The sequence below is a fragment of the Maniola hyperantus genome, chromosome 3 (assembly GCF_902806685.2).
Source record: "Maniola hyperantus chromosome 3, iAphHyp1.2, whole genome shotgun sequence".
NCBI lineage: Eukaryota > Metazoa > Arthropoda > Insecta > Lepidoptera > Nymphalidae > Maniola > Maniola hyperantus.
The window spans coordinates 13,062,229-13,080,992 of NC_048538.1; the positions used below are offsets into that span (position 1 = coordinate 13,062,229).

The window sequence follows — 18,764 nt, forward strand, 5'->3', positions numbered from 1 at the left end:
TAGAAAAAAAATAAGTAAAAACATAACTTAAATCTTTGTATGGTTTTCACAGTATAATATAAAAATTTATTTCTAAAAATTATAGCATTTTAAAAAGTTTTTACTTGTTTTATTCCAGTTTTGTTATGGCCGCTTTCCAATCGCCATAAATAATAATCTTTAACTGTGGAATAAACTCCTCGGTTAAAGATTATTTGGCGATTGAAATGCGGGCCTAATATAGAAAAAAAAAAAAAAAAACGGGGTTCGTAATTTCGCGCCAAAAGTTTAATTCTATGGAATCACTAATAGATGGCGTGACGGTGCATAGTCTGCACTTTATTTGTATGTAGTTGGGCTTCTTCTCCTGGAGTAAATGTGTTCTGTGTTTACGGCCCTAGCACCACAGATCAGTAATCCAGCTGGCGCCCAAGAGTAATCACTACATGGCACATAGTACCGTAGACTGTCACAGAATAGGTACTGAGTTCATCACAGATCACTGACCACAAACTACACCACATATCACTGATTACAAATTCCACCAAAGAGTTTGACATTCATTGACTTATAGTGAGACCTCAGACTAAGAATAAAAGAAATAGTACTTACGTATGAAAGGTTATGTTTCATAATTTGCGTTCACTAGGTACAACTTTTACACATCAATGCACCATAAATGGCTTCTACACACCTTCAATACTAAATTTAAAACAGAAAACTAAAGAAAAACTCGTAATATTCGCAATAAATTACTATCACAGAGGTTTGTTGGGCACAAACTACAACGTGCCCAACAAAAAAAGCTAAACCATGACAAAGACAAAAAACTGTGTTTATATCTCTATCACTCTTCAGAGCTTTTCTATACACCTAGCTTGCTCTAACAAGGTATTATTATTCTAATGCCAAATCTACCTCAAAGAGTCATTGCACTCGTTGTCGTTGCAGTCTATGACATTTTTATAATTTTGTCTATGGTCCATTGACGTGACATCGGGAGATAGGTATTTACCTAATTTTCGCGTAAAATAAATGATAGAATTAATTTAATTCTCTTGGTTTTAACCAAGTTACTTGCAAAAATAATGGCTAGCTTCGGCGATTTTATTAAAAGTCAGTTTCCTCTAATAGATGAAGAATTAAAAAAATATGTTGAAGGTAAGGTTATAAACTTATTTGATTGTTAATTTATAATTGTTTTACTGTCTTGCTCTATAATAATTATTCTATTATCAATCTTATACGAAAAAAAACTTCATTTCGTGTTGGTACAAATGGTCGCACACTAAATATCTTCAATCAAGAATCTCCCCATTGATTAGCAATGTTTTACAGACATATTGGATAATAGTGCCGGAGAATTCGAAGATACGGAGGAAGTGTACGAGGCAGTAGGAGAAATTCTACAAGGAATATCTAAAAAATCAGAAGATGATATCAGGTTAGACTTTTCTTTATATTTTAACCCTAGATAAATGGTAAACAGATGTGATTTAGTGCTGATGTTCTGCTTGCACTTTATTGCACTCAATTTAATGTAACAACAGCACAGTCTCCTGAAAAATCTGAAAATGATATCAGGTTGTAATTTTCATAATATTTTATCTCTATGTATTAGTACCTTAGTCTGCCAATCCACATTTGGATTGGAGACTAGGGAGGACTATAGCCAAAGCCAAATCCTTCTCATTCTGAGAAGAGACCTGTGCTCAGTAATGAGCCGACGAAGGGTTAATGATGATGATAGGTTAAAAACCATTGTTGTACTAGTTTATTGCAAATTTTTGCTTTCTAATTTAACTCGGTTTACCATCACCAAAGAATAGTCTCAGTCAGCTTAGTTAAAAGATTAAAATTTTGTTTCTGTAATAAAAAAAAATGTGTGTGATAAAAGTATTTTTTTTAATAGAGATATATGTGAGCAACTATTAAACATGTTACAACCAGAGAAGTCTAGTTACACAAATGGACCAAGAAAAGTTTTAGATGCACCAATACATTTGGCTTCAATGACAAATAATGTTCCGGAAACAGAGGACCTTAAAAGTATATGGCTACAAACAAGGGATGATAGTTTAGTGAGTAACAAAAATATTCTTCAAAATATCTTCAATATCACTACTTTCATACTTGGTTATAGTTTTAGCCAAACTATTGACAATCAACAGGGAACACATAAAAGCAAAGTATAAGTACAATTTGACAGTCTTATCGCTACCTAGCGTCTTCTAGGCAACCAATACAAAGGTCTAAAAGGACAGCTATTGATATTAAATCACTTATTTGTCAGTACCCTTATTATAAATGCAAAAGTGTGTTTGTTTGTTGGTTTGTCCTTCTATCACGGTGCAACGGATCGACGTGATTTTTTGCATGGGTATAGATAAAAACCTGGAGAGTGACATAGGCTTCTTTTATCCCGGAAAATCAAAGAGTTCCCACAGGATTTTTAAAAAACTGAATTCCACGTGGATGAAGTCGCGGGCATCAGCTAGTAATGATATAATTTCAGGTTATTTACTGTAGATATCAAAAACTTTAACTTTTTAGGGTTCCTTAGCCGAATGGCAAAAAACGGAACCCTTATAGATTCGTCATGTCTGTCTGTCCGTCCGTATGTCACAGCCACTTTTTTCCGAAACTATAAAAGCTATACTGTTGAAACTTGGTAAGTAGATGTATTCTTTGAACCGCATTAAGATTTTTACACAAAAATAGAAATAAAACAATAAATTTTGGGGTTCCCCATACTTAGATCTGAAACTCAAAAAATTTTTTTTCATCAAACCCATACGTGTGGGGTATCTATGGATAGGTCTTCAAAAATGATATTGAGGTTTTTAATATCATTTTTTTCTAAACTGAATAGTTTGCGCGAGAGACACTTCCAAAGTGCTAAAATGTGTGTCCCCTCCCCTGTAACTTCTAAAATAAGAGAATGATAAAACTAAAAAAAATATGTGATGTACATTACCATGCAAACTTCCACCGAAAATTGGTTTGAACGAGATCTAGTTAGTAGTTTTTGATTTATCGTGCAAAATGTCGATAAAATACTATTGTACTACGGAACCCTCAGTGTGCGAGTCTGATTCGCAATTGGCCGGTTTTTTTTAATTAAATTGTAGCAATAACACATTATTCATCTGTTATTTTTAGAAAGTAGATGCAAGAAAATTAGAAAAGGCAGAAGCAAAACTGCAACAAAAACAGCAAAAGCAAAAAGATGCGAAAGTCCCATTTGTTGCTCCAGTATTACAGACTGCCACTGCATCTCAGGTCACCTCAAAGAAGGATAGCAAGCTTGAAGCCAAAGGCACTAACAGAACTCAAGATATAAGGATAGAAAACTTTGATATAGCTTATGGGGACAGGTAAATAGATTTTTAGATTATTGAGTTGGTTTTTTTACAAACTAGCGGAGAAAGTAAGCACTTTTAAAGTAAGCCCACATGAAATAAACAGTTTTGATTGTGACTAAAAGCTATGGTTCTGTTGCTTACCCTATAGTATGTGACAGGTCGAGATGGCAATGAGGGTGGGGATGCCCCGCACACCCGCAGAACCCTGGGGCTAACCCAGTGCAGGCGAGCGTGGGTGATGTACAGGATGTCGCTCCCCCCGCCTCATACCCGTGTTGCCCTCTCAACCTGTTGCGAACTATAGTTGAGCAGTAATATTTTTTCTTAAATCCTTTAAGACTGTATTTTCCTAAAGTTTGTTAAATAGTTTTAGAGCTTGTGAAAAGTGATTAAAAAGGGCATAAAAAGTTTGTTTCATGTCTAATTTCATTTCATTTACTAAAATAAAAATAAGTATTGAAATTCACTTTTGTTCTTCAGCTTTTCCTAAACACAAAGTCAAGCAAAGGTTTGATGCTGTTAGAGATAGCATCCATACTTCCATAATAAATTCCATATTATAAATGTGAAAGTATGTCTGTCTGCTAGCTTTTCACAGCCAATTATGTTTAACCGATTTTAACAAAATTTAATACACAAACAGCTTGTATCCTGGGAACGGACATAGACTACTTTTTGACACAAAAAAATCAAGAGCTCCCCTAGGATTTTATTAAAAACTTAAATCCTATATAAGATGCTTACTACTCTAGCAAATTACTATAAGCCAAGCGTACAGTGAATAGAATGTATAATTATTCTTGATGGTAATATTTACTAGTTAAGGAAAATCCAGTTGAAAACATGTTTGTGTTGATGCTTACCTAACAGCTAGTTCTGTATAATTTATTGCAATAATTAGCTTTTGAAGGTTTTGTTATGTTCTCTTGAAGGGTTTGAAAATTAAGTACGTTCAGCTATAAAAACTTGTGTATAAGTCCCGCAATTTGTTATTGCGCTGGAACCATGCCTCATTACCATCGAAATGACGTCAGCCGAAATAAAAATATACCATCAGCTCGAAACTTCAATCTAGTGCTGACGTCACTAAAATGGCGGCCACGCGCATGTATTATAATTATTAAAAAAAATTATTTACAGGGTGTTATTACAAGGTGCCGATTTAGTTCTTGCATTTGGCAGACGATATGGTTTAGTTGGACGTAACGGTTTAGGCAAGACTACGTTACTGCGCATGATCATGAGTAAACAACTAAAAATACCTTCACACATCTCCATACTGCACGTGGAACAAGAGGTAACCGGTGATGATACAATCGCGCTGCAGAGTGTTCTAGAATGTGACTCGATTAGAGAAAATTTGTTGAGAAGGGAGAAGGAAATTACAGCGGCTATCAATAGTGGGTATGTAAATTTATGTTTTCATAACATTTTCTAGTAAAGTAGCTCTTCTGTCTAAGGTTTTTTCTTTCGAGGGTCTCGAAAGAAAAAATGTGCAATGGTGAACTCTGTGATCTTATAAGTAGGTCCAAGATTCGGCTCAGTGAATGAGCAATGTAGAAACAACTGCGATTAAAATATGGCTCTGATCTGAATAAATCACTGAGTTCGCGAATAACCCTGCAGGTGCAATTGCATTCAAGGGCTAACTTTTATTAGAATTAAAAAAAACATTAACTTAAGACTTTGACAAAAGGCTTACCCTCTTCCAGATCAACAGACCCAAACCTGTCACCAGAGCTTAGTGAGGTGTATGCACAGTTGGAGAACATAGAGGCGGACAAGGCGCCCGCTCGAGCCTCCATCATCCTTAGTGGGCTTGGTTTCACGCCGGAGATGCAGGCACGAGCCACGAGGACCTTTTCCGGTGGATGGCGGATGAGGCTGGCGCTCGCGAGGGCTCTGTTTTCCAAGTTAGTATAATGACATGATAATGATGTGTGATAGCCTATTGGTTAAGATGTGAGCGTCCTAGGTCGGGGCTCCAGGGTTCGATCGCAAGTGTTTAAAAGACAGTGGTACTTATTCTGAGGACAACTAAATTTTAGAGTTTCGCATCTTTTTCTTACCAATGTTATTCTTATGAAAAGGGCAGACAAACTTAATTTAATTAAGAACTGTCAAACGGTGACTTTAGGTGCCAGTTGTGAGCCTATGGTTTAAATTTGTAGAGTGGACAAAAATTTAGTATTTCAATTTAAAATTCATTGTCCATCCTTTTTGAGTAAGATTGAAAAGAAAAAGTTGTATAGTCCGCGACAGGTTAAGATGGTAATCTTAACCTGTCCAAACCCCCCCCCCCCCCCCCCCCCACCCCCCGTCGACAGGTTAAGATTATAACCCGCACACCCGCGCGTCACCCGCGTTCGTCCGCACCGGGATAGCGCGGGGTCTGTGCATCGACGCCATTAATATGTAATTGAAACTCTTTTTGTTTACACTTTACAGACCAGACCTTCTGTTACTCGATGAGCCCACAAACATGTTGGACATCAAAGCAATCATCTGGCTGGAGACGTACCTGCAGAACTGGCCCACCACGCTGCTGGTGGTGTCGCACGACCGCAACTTCCTCGACACCGTTCCCACCGATATCATGCATCTGCACTCGCAGAGGCTCGACACATACAGGTATTTACACATTACGCTACATTTTTATTTATTTTATTTATTCATTATAGGCAAACGCTTGACCACAACATTTTTTAAAATCACGTTTGACTATAAAATGTCAAACGCGAAATTAAATGTTTGTATTTGTTTGCAGGGGAAACTACGAACAGTTCCATAAAACCAAGACGGAAAAGCATAAGAACCAGCAACGTGAGTACGAGGCGCAACAACAACACCGCGCGCACACGCAGGAGTTCATTGATCGCTTCCGCTACAACGCCAACCGCGCCTCCTCCGTACAGAGCAAGCTCAAGATGTTGGAGAAGTTGTGAGTATCTCTTGTCTATAAGGTAATTAACCAGCAACGTGAGTTGTTACAAGCATAAGAACCAGCAGCGTGAGTACGAGGCGCAACAACAACACCGCGCGCACACGCAGGAGTTCATTGATCGCTTCCGCTACAACGCCAACCGCGCCTCCTCCGTACAGAGCAAGCTCAAGATGTTGGAGAAGTTGTGAGTATCTCTTGTCTATAAGGTAATTAACCAGCAACGTGAGTTGTTACAAGCATAAGAACCAGCAGCGTGAGTACGAGGCGCAACAACAACACCGCGCGCACACGCAGGAGTTCATTGATCGCTTCCGCTAAAACGCCAACCGCGCCTCCTCCGTACAGAGCAAGCTCAAGATGTTGGAGAAGTTGTGAGTATCTCTTGTCTATAAGGTAATTAACCAGCAACGTGAGTTGTTACAAGCATAAGAACCAGCAGCGTGAGTACGAGGCGCAACAACAACACCGCGCGCACACGCAGGAGTTCATTGATCGCTTCCGCTAAAACGCCAACCGCGCCTCCTCCGTACAGAGCAAGCTCAAGATGTTGGAGAAGTTGTGAGTATCTCTTGTCTATAAGGTAATTAACCAGCAACGTGAGTTGTTACAAGCATAAGAACCAGCAGCGTGAGTACGAGGCGCAACAACAACACCGCGCGCACACGCAGGAGTTCATTGATCGCTTCCGCTACAACGCCAACCGCGCCTCCTCCGTACAGAGCAAGCTCAAGATGTTGGAGAAGTTGTGAGTATCTCTTGTCTATAAGGTAATTAACTAGCAACGTGAGTTGTTATAAGCATAAGAACCCATCGTCGGCTCACTACAGAGCACGGTTTCCTCTCAGAATGAGAAGGTGTTTGGCCATAGTCTACCACGCTGGCCAAGTGCGGATTGGCAGACTTCACACATCTTTGAGAACATTATGGAGAACTCTCAGGCATGCAGGTTTCCTCACGATGTTTTGCTTCACCGTTAAAATAAATGATATTTAATTACTTAAAACGCACATAACTCTGAAAAGTTAGAGGTGCGTGCTCGGGATCGAACCCCCGACCTCCGATCAGGAGCTGGACGTCCTAACCACTAGGCTATCACAGCCTCTATATATGTATATTAACGCTCAATCTATCAAATTTTAGACCAGAACTGAAACCGGTTGAGAAAGAAATAGATGTAGTCCTCCGGTTTCCAGAGACAGAACCACTCTCCCCTCCTATATTGCAACTGAACGAAGTCGGATTCTACTATGCAAAGGATAAGGTCATATTCGAGAATGTTAACCTAGGAGCTACGTTGGAGTCTAGGATATGTATAGTAAGTATATTTGCTAGATTATTTTCGTATAATAATAAAAAATACTGTTACCTGCAGTTGGTCGTCTTTCAAGTGCATAATAAGAAGTGTCTTTTTAACACCTTTCTCATGTTAGTTAAAAAATATAATGGTTTACATACTAAAAACTGATATTAGAGCAAAGGTTTACAAAAAAGTTAAAGATTTAAATCAGTACCCTTATTATAAATGCGAAAGCGTGTTTGTTTGTTTGGTTTGTCCTTTAATCACGTCGCAACGGTGCAACGGATTGACATGATTTTTTGCATGGGTATAGATAAAAACCTAGAGAGTGACATAGGCTGCTTTTTATCCCGGAAAATCAAAGAGTTCCCTCGGAATTTTTAAAAATCTAAATCCACGCGTACGAAGTCGCGGTCATCAGCCAGTAAGATTTATATTTTGACAAAGATATGAAAAACCTCTTGCATTTTCTTGCTATCTCATTTAAGAAAATGTAACATAGAAAATGCAACTAAATAGAGTACACGATGTTATATTACAAACTTATGAACCAATTGAGTTTGTTACCAGCGATAAACCAGAAGCGTGAGTTATTCCCATAGCTAAAAAACCATCAGCGTGAGTGAAAGCACACTCTGCCATGACTGCTACAGTGCCTTTGATTTATGGAGTTGGGAATGTATTTATTAATAGAGTTATACTATAATCAGTTTCTCCAAAAATGAGCAGTGCCCTGCGTCTAAGTCCAGCAGAATATTATTGGACTTGTCTGTCAGAAAACCCCCAGTCACTCTGCAATATTAAAAGCGTACGTCCAATCTGGCAACATTCAGACAGTCTGCGGGGTCTTGTTCAAAATATATGAGCCGAGTCCACTGCCGGAGTGGAATCTGCTCATATATTTTGTACATTTAGGAGTTCAGATTTTTTCCGACAGGTATTTCTGATAGCATGCGGTCGGCCTAAAAATAACACTACACGACACGACTTTTTTATGTAGGTCGGTGACAATGGCGCGGGAAAGACGACGTTACTGAAGATCATAATGGGCATCCTGTCGCCTACCAGTGGCATCCGCAACGTGCACCGCGGCCTCAAGTTCGGCTACTTCTCGCAGCACCACGTCGACCAGCTCGACATGAACGTCAATTCTGTGGAGCTACTGCAGAAGAGCTATCCAGGTATTGTTACATAAAGTTATATATAGGTCACCAATAATGGCGTAAGAAAGACAAGGTTCTGAAAATCAAAATGGGCATCCCATCGCTACAGCCATGTGCCCTATTTTTTTTAAATCTCTTGTTATGGGCGAACCTAGTATAATTTTTATGGTTACAATTAAGATTTGTTTAATTTTGTAACATTTGTGCATTGTCGAAATATTTTAATTACCGAAAATGCAGATTGTTATCACTTCGATAGTTGTACATACTTGCAATATTATATTGTTATGCTAGATTTCTTTTTCGATACTTAAGTATTTTCAATTATAATTACAAAGGCATAATATTTTAAAGGTAAAACCGTGGAGGAATACAGAAGGCAACTGGGCAGTTTCGGCGTGAGCGGCGACCTGGCGCTACAGACCGTGGCCAGTTTGTCCGGAGGTCAGAAGTCCAGGGTTGCCTTCGCGAGGATGTGCATGGGCAACCCCAACTTCCTAGTACTGGACGAGCCTACTAACCATCTGGACATCGAGACTATAGAAGCGCTGGGGAAAGCCATCACTAAGTATACGGTAAGTGTAAATAAAATGCCTAAGCCAGGGATGTCAAATAATATGAAGAAAGAGGATGTAGAAAAAGAGTGTGCTGAATTTTTTAAGTAAAATTTCTAAAAGCGTGAGTTGAGAGTAACTCAGATCTTTTTCGGACAATTTTCGAGACAGATGTATATCTCTCGTATAAATCTGTCTCGTTTTAACTCAATCTTAAGTCAAACTGCGCTCTATAGATCTTTAGCTAAGTAGTGTTTCGCTCGAATTCTATCAACGTTGGTGAAATGCAAAATACTAAGGTTACTGGATACCGTCGTCATCCTGATAACCCATTGCCGGCCCACTACTGAGAATGGCTTTCCTCTCAGAATGAGAATGGTTTAGACTTCACACATTTTGTTCGTTTTTTCCCTAGCGTTAAGGTTGTCTGGAAGAGATCGCTATTTAGCGATAAGACCGCCTTTTTGTACCTACTTATTAAGATTTCTTTTTGTAACCTGTCATTTGTGTTTCTGTGGTGCAATAAAGTATATACATACATACATTTTAAGAACACCTCACCATGTTTTTTCACTGTTAAAGCGACTGATACTTAATTGCTTGGAACACACCACTCTGAAAAGTTAGTAGTGTCAAGTGTGTACCCGGGATAGAAGAATAGTAGATTCAGAATAGTACTGCTTTTTTATAGAGATACTCTTGGAGTTTTACTAGATAAACTTATCAACTTTACTGTACTTATCTTGTTTCCAGGGGGGCGTTATTCTGGTATCTCACGACGAGAGATTAATACGAATGGTGTGCAAAGAGCTATGGGTGTGTGGCGGCGGCTCCGTCGCCAGCATCGAGGGTGGCTTCGACGAGTACCGCAAGATCGTCGAGAGGGAGCTTGAGGCACAGAACAAGTAGACTAATTACTAGCACATTCGCGGGACGATCGATAAGTTAGCCATTTTAAATAGCGCCTGAGGGTACCTGTCTACTGAAGCGAAGCGAAGTTAGCATAGAAAACTTTGTTGTATTTTACATTGTGGCTAATTCTCTTGCATGTACACAATCTCTAAACTAAACCAAATTGATAGGTCTAAAAAAATGGCAAAGTTCATACTACATTTTACCAGAAATCGATATATGCGTCTGTGTACAAAAAAATAAAAATACAATAGGTGTTTCATTACTTAAACGTAATCACCAAGATTTTTTATTTGAGGAGACCCCCCATAAAAATATATTAATTTTTTATGTTTTGAGGTTATGCCAATATGAAAGTAGATAGTATACAAATATGCTGCATTAATATCAAAGAAAAACTCTCAAAATACCTACTAAAGTCTTCGTCGAAAGGTGTGCAAAGAGCTGTGGGTGTGCGGTGGCGGTTCCGTCGCTAGCATCGAGGGCGGCTTCGACGAGTACCGCAAGATCGTTGAGAGAGAGAGCTCGAGGCACTTAAAGAGTAGACTAATTACTAGCACAATATGTCGCGAGACGATCGTTAATTTAGCCATTTTAAATAGCGCCTGAGGGTACGGTACCTGTCTTCTGAAGTGAAGTGAAGAGAGGTTAGCATGTTTCAATGGAAAGGCACCCTAATGGCCTGAGAGCCCATAGAAAATTTTAAGTGTTGTATGAAATGCATTTAAGAAAGTTGTCTGTTAGTATTAAGTTATTCTGATCTTTGTTTATTTTTGTACTAGCTTATGCTCGCGACTTCGTCCGCGTGGACTACAAAAATTTCAAACCCCTCTTTCACCCCCTTAGGGGTTAAATTTTCAAAAATCTTTTCTTAGCGGATGCCTACATCATACCATCTATCTGCATGCCAAATTTCAGCCCGATCCGTCCTGTAGTTTGAGCTGTGCGTTGATAGATCAGTCAGTCCTTTTATATATTTAGATTGTCCCGTAGTCCCCCATAACAATATTTATTTATTTTATTTAACAGCTGATAGTTGATGAGTTATATTCAGTTATACAGCCGGTATGATAATAGTGCATCCCCCGATTATGGCAAAAAAACCTGCTGGTCCATATGGGGAAAAGATCAGACAAAGAAAGTATGTTCTGGATGGCAGGACGTCGCGTCTTTGCGAGCTTGAGTCTTGAGCCAAATGCAGCAGTTTAAAGTCAAGTATTCCCTTTACACGCTTAATGGTATCTACTTATTATTACATTTAAATAATGGCAAGCAAGAAGCTTAAAAGTTTGTAGGTTTTTTTTGTAAATCTAAACATATAAAAGAGAAATACCACTCACTGACTGACTGACTGACTAATCACGAAATCTCAGAAACTATAAAGCCTACAAACTTGAAATTTGGAAGGTAGGTTCTTTCTAGGACGTAGGGGTCAGCTAAGAAACAGTTTTGAAAATCCCCCCCCCCCTAAGGGTGTGAAAGGGGGGGGGGGGTCGAAGGTTGTTTTTGGAGTTAGAGACGTGAAAATCGACATTTAGGTTATTAGCTTTAAATAATAAAAATCTGTATAAGTTAAGTTGGGAAATTCCCTCCTTAAGGGTAGTAAAATAGGGGGGAGATGTTTTTATAGAAAAGTTTTAACTATTGTTATTTTTACCTGAAATTTGAAATGTAGGCTATTTCTAGGGGGTAGGTATCAGATAAGAAAAGATCTAACTAAATTCCGCCCCTAAGGGAGTAAAATGGGGGTGGAAGGGTTATATGAAAATCCTATGTTTTTGAAGTTAGAAAAAAAAACATGAAAATTTGCCAAAAAGTAAGTTGGAAGAAAGTATGAAAATTGGCATATAGGTATTCTGGGTTTCGTGTCCTGAGTGAGTAGGTAAGTGAGTCCTTTTGCAGCGGAAAAATTTCAGATCTCATGAGAAACCAGAAATTTTACGCGGACGAAGTCGCGGGCATCTGCTAGTTCAATACAAAAAACTGTACAAACTTTTAAGCTTGTTCAAAAACCTCTCTAATATTTTCTACAGAGGCTCTTTGGCCATCGTGATTGGACAAAAGGATTTATTTGAATGGTTGTTTAGCTTCCTAGCAGGCTAGTTTTGTTGTTGCAATTTTTTTTTATTGTTAAGTTAAAAGTGTGATTTTATAAAATGGTATAAACATCGACAAAGGAGGTTGCCCACATTTAATAGAAAATTTTAGGATTTAAAAAATAACACTGACTTCAACATGTACATGATTAAAAGTCTGCTGTTTATTATTTATTACAGTAATGGCAAGCGATTTACTATTATCTGTTGAGGAATTCCATCCTTCTTGTCCGAAGATATTCATGAGATCTTCACCAAATTAAATCAACTTTTATAAACTCTTTTGCCGCGCTGTGGCTGCCTTGGTTACAAGTCTATGTGAAACTATATTTTGTGGCCTTCTATATTTTGTGCCCTGTCATACTATACCTACATAAATGATTTTGATCGACGCTGGGTTTATTTCTATAGAATTTGGGCATTCTCCTTTCGTGATGGTGATCTCTTTTTGTGAAATTTATGTGTAATAAACATTATTGTGATACATTTAAACCTGATTTGTCTTTATAAAAAATAAATAAGAAACAATTATTAAAATCAAAAGGGTAAAAATTAATCAATTAATACCAAGGTTTTATTAACAGTAGAATATCAATACCGTCAAGCGCAAGCATGTAATAATTAAAATTGTATTATCATTAGTATCATTGTTATTTAAATATATAATAGGCATCTTCTAGGCAAGCGCGCTCCATCTTAGGCTGCATCATCACTTGCCATCCAGGTCTGATTGCAGCCAAGCGCTAGTCTATAAATTTAAAAAAAAACATTAAATCCTTAAAGTGATGTGAAATTAAACGTGACGTCACGTCATCATTACCAAAATCATGATTCAATCTTAACAATTTTACTGTAAGAAGAAGGGTTCCGTACCCGAAGAATGCCAACGGGACCCTATTACTAAGACTTCGCTTTCCGTCCGTCCGTCTGTCCGTCTGTCTGTCAGCGGGCTGTATCTCGTAAACCATAATAGGTAGAGAGCTGAAATTTTCACAGAATGTGTAGGTATGTATTTCTATTGCCGCTATAACAACAAATACCTACAAAAAATTTCGAAATTACGGTACGGAACCCTTCCTGTGCGAGTCCAACTCGCACTTGACCGATTTTTTTATGTTGACAGATTGAAGTTTCAATGCGTTTTATATTATTCTTTTTCTGTATCTATAGGTACAGTACGCGACAGGTTGAGATGGCAATCGGGGTATGAGGCGGGGGGACGCTCCGCACACCCGCACGTGACCCGCGATCGCCCACACCGGGTTAGCGCTGGGCTGTGTGGGTGTGCGGGCGTTCCTTCTATGATTGCCATCTCGGCCTGTCGCTTACTATACTTGTCTATTTTGTTTGTCTTATTGTAAAATGTAAATACTTATTGCGTTCACGGAAGTTTAGCGTCTAATGTAAGCAAGGCGATAATTTGTGTATGCATTTATATATGTTTGTGATAAGCAAAGTTGAGCGCTTCCTAAAATAGCTAATTTTTCTTTCGTACTGCAACGTTCACACTGTGATGGCGAAAATTATTATCTGTGTAAAAAGTAACCTTAAATTATAATAATGTAATATAATCTGTGTGTTATTTAAAATTACTCGATTATAGCCAGTGACAAGGGCGAATGAAATACTGATAATATTTAATGCAAATTTTTATTTCATACCTTCAACCTCTCATTAAATAAAATTTCAGCATACAATTCCACAAAGAATTATAGTACTCGCAGATACCATGGCAAATAATTATTAAAGTATAAAATTAACTTAAAGGAATATTTACAAATAAATTCATAATTCAAATACATAATATACAATTAAAATAGTGACTGAAGTAATAACGGAATCGAGTTAACGGATAAAACTCATTCTGTTGAAAATATCAAATAATAAAATTTCAAATGAACAAATTTAACTTTAACAATATTAAAATTAAATTTTAATTTTAACGATTCTCAAGTCAAGACGTTATACATAGTTTCATGATTTTTTTAAATGCATAGTTTTTTTAAGTACGTTAGGTACTCTATTTTGTTACATCGGAGGGTAAAATATTTTTATTCAAATATACTTTATTATATTATTATTTAATGGACTATTTTTGAATTAATAATGTTTTATATATTGATAAATATACGATACAATGATCTATAAAAGAACATAATATATGGCAACCAATAAAGGTTTGTGGTACAAATTAAAAGTAACGCTAGCAGATCACAAAATATCTTAAACTAAATCTGTCCAGTTGGCAAAGACAAATGGCGGTTGTTCACTCGACTCTCACTGTCGAGTGAGAGGGGGTCCGTCGATAAAATTATAAATAACTTACTTACTGATGTTTCTTGCGCCTATTTTTAGTTTTGTCGGCGTTTCTTAGAACTTCGGCATATGAGAGTTCTAGTTTTCTTAATTTGTGTATTTCTTGGGACGCAGTGCTCTGTTTAATATCCCATGAGTCTGTTTCTGAATTGTACCCTTGATAGATCTTTCCCGTCCGGCCGCTAACACTGGGGGTTGGAGAATTTATGTTCCTATTGTAAAACTGAAGTGTGGATCCGTTCCATTCGGCTTCAGTTGTTCTCACAAGAGGACTTACTTCGATTGGCCTATAGTCTCGTCTCTTTTTGTTGGATGATTTCTGGTAGGTAATTTTAGGAGGCGATGGGAACACAGGTGAGTCAGCTCCTTGACGATCTTGGCTGTGCTTGCGGTTGCGATGTCTGGACTTCTTTCTAGTAGCTGCAATGTATTCCAGTGGCTGGCGCACCAGTGGTGTAAGCACTCGGTCTTTTTCTTTATCCTTTTCGTTGTTTTGTTCTTCTTCCTTGACAGTTTCTTTTGGTTTCTCAGAGGTGCTCTCAACCAGTGGTTTGTTCTCTGTGATATTTTTCTGTTTTATTTCATTATTTACAGGTTTATTTACGGTTTCGGGATTCAACTGCTCCTTTTCTTTGGACGCAGCTGATTCCGGAGTTGTAATATCAGATACTGGAATCGACTGTTCCGACATCACAGACGACAATACGCTCTGAGTATCATCAGTAAAGTTGCCAGGAGGTTCCTCCGTGGCGGGGGTCACTGGTGGTACTTTTCCCGTGGTCGTATCGTCAAGAAGTGGTAGCTGTTCTCCGTCATCTTTGTTCTCGGCTGCTTTCTTCAGTATAGTGAATATTTCCTTGAACAATTCGCGATATTCTGGTCTGTTGCGGAAACGACTATCCATTGGGCTTGCATCGTCATAGATGCTGAAACGATAGTCTTCCCCGTCTGCAATTGTACAAAGGAAAGAGCCGGGTCTCTCACGTTCTGTCTGCGTAGCTTTATTGCTAGTTTCATCTGAAAAGCCCGAGCTCGATGTTTCAGCTTCAGAGAAGTCCGGAGTCTGTATAATTTTCTTACGAGACGTTGGTTCTACTTTCTTTTGTTGATTGTTTTCTTTTTGGACTTCCTCGCCGTGTCCACTTTCTTCATCTGTATCTTTCACATTAAATTGACTGTAATCGCCCGACGTTTGCAATTCATCTTGCAGCGAAATTGGTCCTGATTGTGTTTGTGTGCTAGGCAACAATATTGGCTTATTCTTTCTGATATTCTTTCCCTGCGACAGTTGAACCTCGAGTAAAGCTTCGTATTTCTGCACCAGCTCTCTGTACGGGTTTTCGTGGCCATCTTCTTTGTTGGCCCAAATACCTTGTAGCAGTTTCGCCTTCGCATTCTGTAAAGATATTTTTTAACTGTAGGTATAATTTGTATCAAGAAAAAATAGCTCTCCTAGGACGCATATTAATGATAATAATAATTCTTTGTTGATTGTTTTATATGGTATGTCAGTTACAAATAAATGCGATGATTGTTAACAGTACACAATTAATTTTGAAAACCATAGTTATTCAAGGAAACAAGAACTTTGTGAAAGAGTTATTATGTCTTATGTATTACGGACTATTATAATCGATGATCTAGTATTACATAGTTGAATAATTAAGACGAGGTAATTAGTCAAAAATACACCCATTACTCCACCGTTCAAGACAAGTTTTGTTAGACCAACTTAGCTGATAAAGCACACGTTTATGAGATATGCACACTGAATTGTTTGGTAGATTAGTAAAGTGTTACGATCATTCAATGAAGTATTAGTAAATCGTTAACCGTTTCTAAACGCAAACATGGTTGGAAACACAAAAAGACAAAACATCACACAACACGGTTGGTAACCGAATACCTTCACCAAAGACTAGCGTGCATTCTCTTAGGTAATAAAGGTGTCAGTAATGGACGTACCTTCGACTACATGCGATATATCCAAAGAAAACTACTGCAAATGCGCTTCATAATGCATATGCAAAGCGTGATCAACAACATCAGGGGCAGTTGGAATAGTTTTGTCGCCTAGAAACGATCAAAACAATCTCATCAGATATCGGATCGGGACATACTATTGTAACTGAGGGGGATGAGGAACCATTCCGTACAATCGATGAAAGCGATTATAAAATAATATTTAGATTTTATGGGAGAGTCCCTTTACCTTGTGTGAGACTTGATAATATTGTTTTAGTTAAAGTTAGTGAAGTTAATTTTGTAAATTATTGCGGAAAATGTGTTAAAACAGTTAGATGTTAAACATGTTATAGGCTTCCGAGACGGTCAAGCGGCTTGACGTCAAGTACGTAGATTTTGCTTGAGCCAAGCATTTTGACCGTTTACAATGTTTGCTTGATGCTTGAGTCAAGCATTTACGTGCTTGACGGTGATTGATGCGATTTAATATTTTTGCTTGACGCGACGTTCGGACAGTGGTCGTCGTTCGTATGAGAAAAGTGTCGTTTGCTTGAACAAATTGCTTGACGTTCGCAGCAAGCAAAGTTAAACTACGTGCTTGACGTCAAACCGCTGGACCGTCTCGGATGCCCTTTAGGTGTTAATTGAAACAGGAAACTAAAGTTGACATAAAATGTCTACGGTTAAAAAAGACAGATATTTAAAGCTAAGAGGAGAAAACAAGGTTGAGAACTAAGGGTTAGATTGCAAGAGTTAAGAATTGTGAGGCGTGCAAATAGAAGGCAACTCACGTCGAATTTGACAAGTTTGCTGGTGACGTGGTCGTCCCTAGGACTCTGTTGACCAGGGGTGAGGATGAGAGAACTGATAGCGCTTCTGTCGTCGTCGTCTCCGTCCAGTATAGAGGACATATCGTCTCGTTCCATACCTCTTAGACATCTGACGCATAGTTGTCCTTGTCTGAAAATTATTATTTATCTAACAATGGTACTATCTATAGAAAAAGTTTAATAACCATTTTGAGGATAGAGCAGCGATAGAGCGGATAACTGAGTAGTTAAGACGTCGGCCCCCTATTCAGGGGGTGTGGGGTTCGATTCCGGGCACGCACCTCTAATTTTTAAGAGTTGCATTTTAAGGGAGGAACCCTGTATATGTCTGAGAGTTCTCCATAATGTTCTCAAAGTTATCAATCCGCATTGACCAGCGCGGCGTGGTAGATTATGGCCTTCTCATTATGAGAGGAAACGTATCCTCAGTAGGCCAGCGATGGGTTCTTGATGATGAATGATGATATAGATTTTAAGGATTAATATTACCTGACTTCTTCAAGGATAGAGAATTCTTCGTGCATGGATTTTGGTTCATCATCTCTTTGATGCCAATTTCTCAGCTGTTCTTGCAGTCTATTGTTCTCTTGTATCACTGATGCCAGTTGTTCTTCGAGCTCTGTGACCCTTCTTTGTTCTTGCGCAAAAGCAACTTTGTTCTCTCGTAACTCATCGCTTAGTCTGAGTAAGTCCTCATCCTCTTTAGTCAGTTCTGGGAGAGGTGCTAGTGACTTTTGTGGTGTGACGATAACATTCTTGGTGTTAAGCGCTACGGATTCCGTAGTCTTTATATCGTTTTCTTTGGGTTTATCATTTTCAGGTTTTCGCTCTGCTCGCCGCCTAACGATCTCTAATTGGGCGTTCAAGTCATCGACAGTCTTCTGAAATTCTTCACACTTGTTCTCCAACGTTTCGATAGTGCCGCATAAGCTGGAATGGCAACAATGATATTTTCAATTTTTACGTCAAGTTCTTATTTATAATTTACTAGCTTATGTTCGCGACTTCGTCCGCGTGGACTACACAACTTTCAAACCCCTATTTTACCCCTTAGGGGTTGATTTAAAAAATCCTTTCTTAGTGGATGTCTACATCATAATAAGTAGCTATCTGCATGCCAAATTTCAGCCCGATCAGTTTAGTAAGTTTGGGCTGTGCGTTGATAAATCAGTCAGTCAGCCAGTTAGCATTTTCTTTTTAAGATGTTCGTTTCTATTGTACATTGTGATATAGCTTTATTACTGTAACTTGGTGATAACTACTTTCTACAAGTGCATTATGATTTATAGGTAGGTATGGCATTATTATAAAAGTTATTTACTGTCATGTATCGAAAGCGAAGT

The 18,764-nt window shown here is 38.3% G+C and overlaps 2 protein-coding genes across 4 annotated transcripts in view; one reads left to right on the forward strand and one right to left on the reverse strand.

Moving 5' to 3' along the window:
* The first annotated feature begins 372 nt into the window (after positions 1-372).
* Positions 373-13,951, forward strand: LOC117996349 (ATP-binding cassette sub-family F member 3). Its single transcript, XM_034984408.2, has 12 exons — positions 373-1,140; positions 1,318-1,423; positions 1,892-2,060; positions 3,142-3,356; positions 4,485-4,748; positions 5,057-5,257; positions 5,793-5,975; positions 6,112-6,285; positions 7,429-7,603; positions 8,586-8,766; positions 9,103-9,323; positions 10,056-13,951. The coding sequence occupies exons 1-12, from the start codon at positions 1,068-1,070 to the stop codon at positions 10,209-10,211; spliced, it is 2,118 nt and encodes a 705-aa protein (XP_034840299.1). The 5' UTR covers positions 373-1,067; the 3' UTR covers positions 10,212-13,951.
* The window catches only part of Cen (cerebellar degeneration-related protein 2-like), a 103,624-nt gene continuing 98,801 nt past the window's right edge, over positions 13,942-18,764 (reverse strand). For all 3 annotated transcript variants that reach the window (XM_034984215.2, XM_034984214.2, XM_034984213.2), the window contains exons 4-6: positions 17,911-18,351; positions 17,383-17,551; positions 13,942-16,022 (exon numbers count right to left, since the gene is read on the reverse strand). In XM_034984215.2, coding sequence (XP_034840106.1) covers positions 14,637-16,022; positions 17,383-17,551; positions 17,911-18,351 — 1,996 coding nt within the window. In that variant the 3' untranslated portion in view covers positions 13,942-14,636. The remainder of the gene's footprint in view (positions 16,023-17,382; positions 17,552-17,910; positions 18,352-18,764) is intronic.